Source organism: Equus quagga, chromosome 1 (genome assembly GCF_021613505.1).
Source record: "Equus quagga isolate Etosha38 chromosome 1, UCLA_HA_Equagga_1.0, whole genome shotgun sequence".
NCBI classification, from domain to species: Eukaryota; Metazoa; Chordata; class Mammalia; order Perissodactyla; family Equidae; genus Equus; species Equus quagga.
In genome coordinates this window covers 16,598,712-16,605,634 of record NC_060267.1, presented here as the reverse complement: position 1 = coordinate 16,605,634, position 6,923 = coordinate 16,598,712, and the positions used below count along the sequence as shown (strand labels likewise).

The 6,923-nt window shown below is 62.5% G+C and overlaps 1 protein-coding gene across 1 annotated transcript in view; it reads left to right on the top strand.

Moving 5' to 3' along the window:
* The first annotated feature begins 397 nt into the window (after nucleotides 1-397).
* The window catches only part of TAMALIN (trafficking regulator and scaffold protein tamalin), a 7,836-nt gene continuing 1,310 nt past the window's right edge, over nucleotides 398-6,923 (top strand). The window contains 9 exon segments of the mRNA XM_046638939.1: nucleotides 398-588; nucleotides 590-718; nucleotides 2,690-2,739; nucleotides 4,325-4,379; nucleotides 4,485-4,587; nucleotides 5,745-5,838; nucleotides 5,939-6,005; nucleotides 6,215-6,281; nucleotides 6,695-6,920. Of these exon segments, the coding sequence (XP_046494895.1) occupies nucleotides 475-588; nucleotides 590-718; nucleotides 2,690-2,739; nucleotides 4,325-4,379; nucleotides 4,485-4,587; nucleotides 5,745-5,838; nucleotides 5,939-6,005; nucleotides 6,215-6,281; nucleotides 6,695-6,920 (905 nt within the window). The 5' untranslated portion in view covers nucleotides 398-474.

The window sequence follows — 6,923 nt, the reverse complement described above, 5'->3', positions numbered from 1 at the left end:
CCCTCACAATGACCCCTTACTGTCCCCTCACCACCAGATTCCATGAATCTCCAAAGCCATCCATCCCTAAATTTTCAAATATCGCGCACAAGCCCCTTCACAGACCCCCCACCCCCACCCCTCACCCGCATCCCCCAGGTATCATGCAGACCCCTGGCCCCGCTCCGGGATGCCCTGTCCCTCTCGCCTCCGCGACTAGGTTCTACCCCCGTCGAGCGCTCAGGTCCCCACCACGAGTTTCCCGGTCTGGCCGGCGGCGGGCGCTGTGAGCGGGGCTCGGAGAAGCGGCCCCCCCGGGGGCGGGGCCTCCTGCGCTGGGGGCGAGGCCACCGGAGGCCCTCCCCGCCCGCCCCCAGCCCGCCCGCTCTCCAATCCTATAAAGGGAGGCGACCCGCCGTTCGGCCGGCTGGCATCCCCGCGCCGCCGCCAGCCCCGCCGCGCGCAGCGAGCGCCGCCTCGAGGGGCGCCGGAGCCATGACCCTCCGCCGACTCAGGAAGCTGCAGCAGAAGGAGGAGGCGGCGGCCACCCCGGACCCCGCCGCCCGGGCTCCGGACTCGGAAGTCGCTCCGGCCCCAACCCCGGCCTCGAGCCCCCCCCGCTGCAGCCGCCAGCCCCGGGCCCCCCGGGGACGAGCTGTACGCGGCGCTGGAGGACTATCACCCTGCCGAGCTGTACCGCGCGCTTGCCGTGTCTGGGGGCACCCTGCCCCGCCGAAAGGTGCGTACCCCACCCGCCACCTCCCGCCGCCCCCCAGCTCTCGGTCCCCTCGCGTGTCCCTTCCCCAGGACCTGCTCAAGCCCGCAGCCTCCCCCGTCTGTGCCTGCTGACCCCAATCTCCCCGCTGACCCCAAGAACATTCCCCTCGGGGTCCACCGAGCCCTCCCCGGTGACCCCCGCGGACACGTTCAGAACCTGCTGAGACCCCTGGGCCCCGTTCTCAACAGGCGCAAGACCCCCCGCCCGATCCCCGCCTTCCCCGATCTCTGTGCCGGTCCATTCCGCGCCCCACGCGCCCAGTCTCGCTCCCCTCCTTCCTGACCCCCCCACCCCCCCAGCACCCTCTCTCCTGCTCGCTCCGTCTGGCCTTCAGCCCCCCGCGCCCGGGAGTCTCCAGGCCCCAGGACCCCTCGCCCGGGCTTCTCCAGTTGGGGCAGGGAGGCCTAGGGCCGGGGTCCCTCCGCTCGCCCGGACACGATGAGGGTCCGAGAGCCCGGGGGAGAGGGAGGGCCGGGCGGGGACGCCCCGCGTGCCTTCCCTGGCCGAGGAAGTACGTGCGGCGCCGCTGACTCCGAGCGCTCACCCTTTCGAGGGGACGCCCGGATGCCCTGGCTCCGGCCGGCCGCCGTGCCCTGCGTCTGAGCTGTGGGGTGCGAGGCCACCGCTCCGGGGCTGCAGCCGCGACCGGACGCGGTGGGAGGGGTCTCAGGGCGCCCGCGGGCCAGGAAGGATGCCGGCCGCACCCGCCCTCTGTCGCCCCCTCCGCGGGGCTCCTCCTGCGGCCCGACAGGGGGGGGGGGGGGGGGGGGCGGGCCCAGGTTAAGGAGAGGAGGCTGGTGGCCTTTCCCGGCTCAGCCGCCCTCCTCCTCCCCTGGCCCCTGGCTCCCCCCCCACACAATGAACAGCTTGTTGAGAATTTGCATTTTATGAAAATCGGGCAGAAAGACAAAGGGGTCTCTCTATGCTGCCCAGTCCTTCTTCCGTGGCCCATTTGGGAACCGTCCCCACCCCTGAGGCCAATCTTTGGTTCCAGAGAAAGAGAACCCCCTTCTCTTCTTAGCCTTGGGGCAGCCTAGGGGGAGGGTTAACAAGGGCACTGACCGGCACGGCCGTGGGCTGTTTGGGGCCCAAAGGACAAGGGCTGGTGCAGGACAGGGATTCTTCCACGGATCAATAATTTAGGGAGGGAGAGACTGCTTTAGTTTCTCAAGGGCCCTAAAGAGGCAGGAACTCTCACATCCCTCCCCCCCCCAAAAAAAAAGAACTCCCAATCTGTCCTTATGTCTAATGAGACTTAAGGACAAGTTTGAGATCTAAGGTCTCAACTAAATATATGACAATGTCAGAGACCCAGGTGGAGCTGGGCACAGCTGGCCACCAGCATCTGGGATCTACACTTGGTCCTGGGAGAGAGGCTTGGCTCCTCTGTCCCCTGCCTTTCCATGTTCAGGCTAGGACTGCTGGCCCCAGGCCCCCCAAGCTACTGTCTGTGGCTGAGAAATTAGGAGGAGAGACCCAACTGGCTGGAGGACTCTGAGTGCCTTGATAAGCAAGCCCAGGGGCCCCCTGCCCTCCTCTGAGTAATATCTGAGCTCCTGCAGACCTGCACCCTGGGGTGGAGGCTATTCTATCTAGAGGTCCCACTCCCGGCCTGGGACCCGGCACAGGGCTTAGAGATTCAGGCATCTGGAACCCAGGAGGACTGTTATGTCCCCATAGTCCCCGTCAAGGGGGGAAAGCCTAGGGAGGAAGCTGTGGAGAGATGCTGAGAGTGGCATTCAGCAAATAGTTACACCAGCACCAGAGCAGGTGCGGAACTGGGCCTGGACAGACAGGCAGCAGGAAGGGAGGTGCCGGGTCCAGGGCTGGAGCCCAGGTGAGGGACCCCCCCCAGAGGAAGGCTCTCAGCATCTGCTCGAGGACAGCCCCTCTCTCATCTGCTCCTTCCTGAGTCTCTGTCTTCCCGCCCAGGGCTCAGGATTCCGCTGGAAGAATCTCAGCCAAAGTCCTGAACAGCAGCGGTAAGTCACCGCCATCCCAGCCCCTGCCCTGGTCCCAAAGGGTGGGGTGCTGGGGTGGGGTGGGGGGCAGCACGACACAGCATCTGAGCCCAGCCAGGGGGATTCATTCTCCCACCCCTTCAGCGTGGCTCCCTTGCTAAGAGTGACGGGCAGGTGAGGGTGTGGGCTGTGGGAAGGGGGTGGCAGAGAAAGGAGGTAGGAACTTTTGAGTCATCAGGTGCTCTTCAGCCCACCCCCGGTGCCTGCCAGTTACCCCTCCCTGGGGAGATCTGGATCTGGGAAGTGGGGGAGTAGGAGAAGTCTTCAGGGCTCCCTTGAGGGCTCCCAACCCCAGAAACCCCCACGGCCCAGACCACAGCCAAGCTGTGTCCAGCTGCTTGAGTCTGGCTGTGGCTGCCTCCAGGATCTGAGTCCTGTGCTTGTCCCCTCCTGTGGTGGCCCCTTAGGAAGGATCTGAGATGAGGCAGCGGTGGGTGCTAACCTCGGGCCCCACTTTGCCTGTGTCCTGGCCTGATTTGGGCTTGGCTTCTTCTAAAATGGATCTGGACTATGGCCTGCTGGCCAGATTGGCCTGTTTGGCCCTTGAGCTAAGAGTTGTTTTTATATTTCTCAAGGGTTGTAAAAATAAAAACAAAGAACAATATAGGACAGAGCCGGAATGGGTCCCAAAAAGAAAGCCTAAAATATTTACTATCTGATCCTTTGCAGAAAAAGTTCACCAACCTTTCCAGAAAACACAGAATTTTCAGTCGCCCTGCTCCCTGCCCCAACACAGACAGAGGGGGAAGGCCTGGCTGGAAGTGGAGAGGACCTGGGGTGGGGCTGGCAGTTGCTGCTCAGCACTGGGGGGTTTCTGGGTCAGGCTGGGAGCTGGGGACCTGGGTCTCCAGGGCCTTTCTGAGGCTGGGAGACTTGAAGGGGCCTTTGGAGCCTGCTGTAACTCTGCCTCTGGCTGGGCGGGAAGGAAGGGGGTGGGAGGGGGCAGAGGAAACTCTGGACTCCCCCAGCAGGCGAGGATTTGGAGCGACTCCAGACCATTGTGTCCAGTGGGCAGGCCCTCAGTGCGGGAAGGGGCGGCCTCCAGGCTCCCCTCCCCCCAGCTCTCACATCTGGTGGGCTGGCCCCACCGCAGCTGGGAGGAGCAGCTGTGGTCTGGGCTGAGCCTCGTGACTGGCCTCTGGGGGTGGGGCCAGCCCTCTCCCTAAGGCTGAGAGCAGAGGAGGCTCCAGGCTGGGGCCGAGTTTGGGGCCTCAGTTCATCAGTGAGTGGTCCTCTGGGGCTCTCTAGAAAGCAGGGGTATGGCTGAACAACTCAGCTCGGCCACCCCGTCGGGGCCAGTCATTTCCAGTGTCTCTTCCCCACGGAGGCTGGATTGAGTGGCTGGATTGTGGTTCAATGAAGCTGATTTCACTTGGGTATGGGGAAGGACTTTCCAACAGGCTGTGAGGAGAGTGCATTGTCGCTGGAGACAGTGAGCCCAGCCTGGATGTTCTGGAGCAGACTCCGGCATCCGTGGAGGGCCATGCTCTGGGACCGCCAAGCTCCTTTTAATCCTGACAGTCTTAATGAGATGTGTCTCCTGCAGGAAAGTGCTGACTTTGGAGAAGGAGGAGAACCAGACCTTCGGCTTTGAGATCCAGGTAGGAGAAGCGGAGTGCAGAGGGAATGAGGAGGTCGGAGGCCAGTCTGAGGGGTGCATGGACCCCGCCCTGCCCCTGGGCTGAGGGTCCCCTTGTCTGTTACAGACGTACGGCCTTCACCACCGGGAGGAGCAGCGTGTGGAGATGGTGACTTTTGTCTGCCGGGTTCATGAGTCCAGCCCTGCCCAGCTGGCTGGGCTCACACCAGGTGGGGCCTGAGCCCAGGACACAGGGCTCTGGGAAGGCAGTATGATCTTACTCCCTACCAGAGGGGGTGAGGAATCTCTTCTGAAATCAATTCCTCTTTCTCCTCCTCTTTTGAGAAGGCCAGAAAGAAGAATGAATAGAATCTAGGCTTTGGAGCTGGGCAAATTTACCATTTACTGTGTGATCTCGAACAGTCCCATCTGCAAAACGGGGGCAGTAACACATTCTCACATCACAGTGTGTTGAGGGGCTTCGCTTGGCATAGAGCCAGGGCTGGGGAAGTGCCAGATGTTGCTGTTGCTGTCTTGCCTCCTCCTGGCAATCCAGCATGGGCAGAGTTGAGGAAGGGGCAACATTCCATTAGATTTGCTCTATATTGGGGATCAGGGCCTATCCTGCCCGACCTGGCCCAACTCTGGGGTACCTATGTTACTTCCTCTAACAAGGAAGTGATGCCTCCAGCAGGAGAAGCTTGGGATTGGCCAAATCCAGAGTCCCCAGGTCCCAGGAAGGGGCAGCCTGAGACTGTATGAATTGACCTCCCCAATTCTATCACCCTTGCTCCCCTGAGCCCTTACCTCCCTCCCACTCACCAGCACCCCCCCCCCCCCCCGTGGCTAAGTGGTCTATTACAACGTTGCAAAGTAGCTCATATCACTGTCCCTCCTGACTGAGGTAGCCACAGCAGGGACCCACACCCCCCTTTTTCAGATGGGAAATGAGCCCTCAGAGATGGTGGCTTGCCCTGCCTGAAGTCAGGCGGCTGTGGCACAGGGAATCAGAAGCTGAGGCCTCTCGCGCCTGGGACCAGCTTTAGTTCCCAGCTGGGTGCTACTCACCCTGCCCCCTTCCTGTCTTTGCTGGGTCTCATGACAGCCTGTGGGCTGGACAGAAATAACCAACTCTGGGGGCAGACCCGGCCTTTGAGGACAGAGCTTCCTGAGTGTGGGGTGACCATGTGGGGGTAGGAAGGCCCTGGCCCCTATGCTGGGGTGCTAGGCCTGAACATGGTCTCCCCAGAACCATGAGGAGTGGGGGGAGGGAGTTCAGGAGTATTCTGTGGGGTGATAACCCCTCCCCTTTCTGGCCGGGCTAGGGGGCTGGAATTCTTCTGTCCTGCCGGGTGGAGTGGATGCTGACCCCCTCTCTGCCTGGCAGGGGACACCATCGCCAGCGTCAACGGCCTGAACGTGGAAGGCATCCGGCATCGAGAGATCGTTGACATCATTAAGGCGTCTGGCAACGTTCTCAGGTATGTCCAGGTGCGGTCCCTGAGGATTCCTTAGCTCACCCTTTCTCGGCGTTTCCGCACCCTGCGGCCCACTTAGCGTCTGATTCTCTGACCTCCTCAGGCTGGAGACGCTGTACGGGACGTCAATTCGGAAGGCGGAGCTGGAGGCTCGTCTGCAGTACCTCAAGGTAAAGCAGGGGATCGTGTCCCGCCTCCACCCTCCTCTCCCAAGCCCGAGCCCCGGCAGGCCCCGCTCTTTGTCAGGGGGTCATTTATCTGTCCGAACCTCCTTTTAACCTTAAGGTTTCTTCCGCGGACTCCCCGATCCCTCAGTCCGTGCCCACCTCCTGCTCGTTTCTTGCTAGCCCCTGACGGTGAGGCGGGGTGTCTCTTGCAGCAAACCCTGTATGAGAAGTGGGGAGAATACAGGTCCCTGATGGTGCAGGAACAGCGGCTGGTGCACGGTGAGTAGACTGCAGTGCAAAGGGCCACTTGCGCCCCTCCTGGTACCCCATCCAGTGCTTCCCCCTCAGAACTGGGGGGTTCGTTCCCCCTCCGGAGCGAAGCGAGGCTTGTTGAGCTGCCACGTTGGGTCCCGCACTGCCTGGGGCTGGTGCACCCCCATTTTTAGTTTATTCTCACAATAGCCCTCCGAAAGCATTAGATAGTATCATCTCCATTTTACAGATGGGAACACTGAGGCTCAAAGAACTTGTTTCACATCCCTTCCGCGGTGGCTCTTGTGTCATAAAGGGCCCCATAAGGATTTGAGTGTAGGACTCCGGCTGTACCGATGAGGGAAGTGGGGCTCAGGGCTGTGACTCCCTCAGGGCCACGCTGAGGGCTCCTCCCCATGCCCGCCTCTTGTGCCCCGCAGGCCTGGTGGTGAAGGACCCGAGCATCTACGACACACTGGAGTCGGTGCGCTCCTGCCTCTATGGCGCCGGCCTGCTCCCGGGCTCACTGCCCTTCGGGCCCCTGCTCGCCGCTCCCGGGGGTCCCCGCGGGGGCGCGCGGCGGGCCGGGGGCGACCCCGACGACGCCGTCTACCACACGTGCTTCTTCCGCGGCGCCGAGCCGCCCGGCGCGCCCCCGCCGCCGCCGCC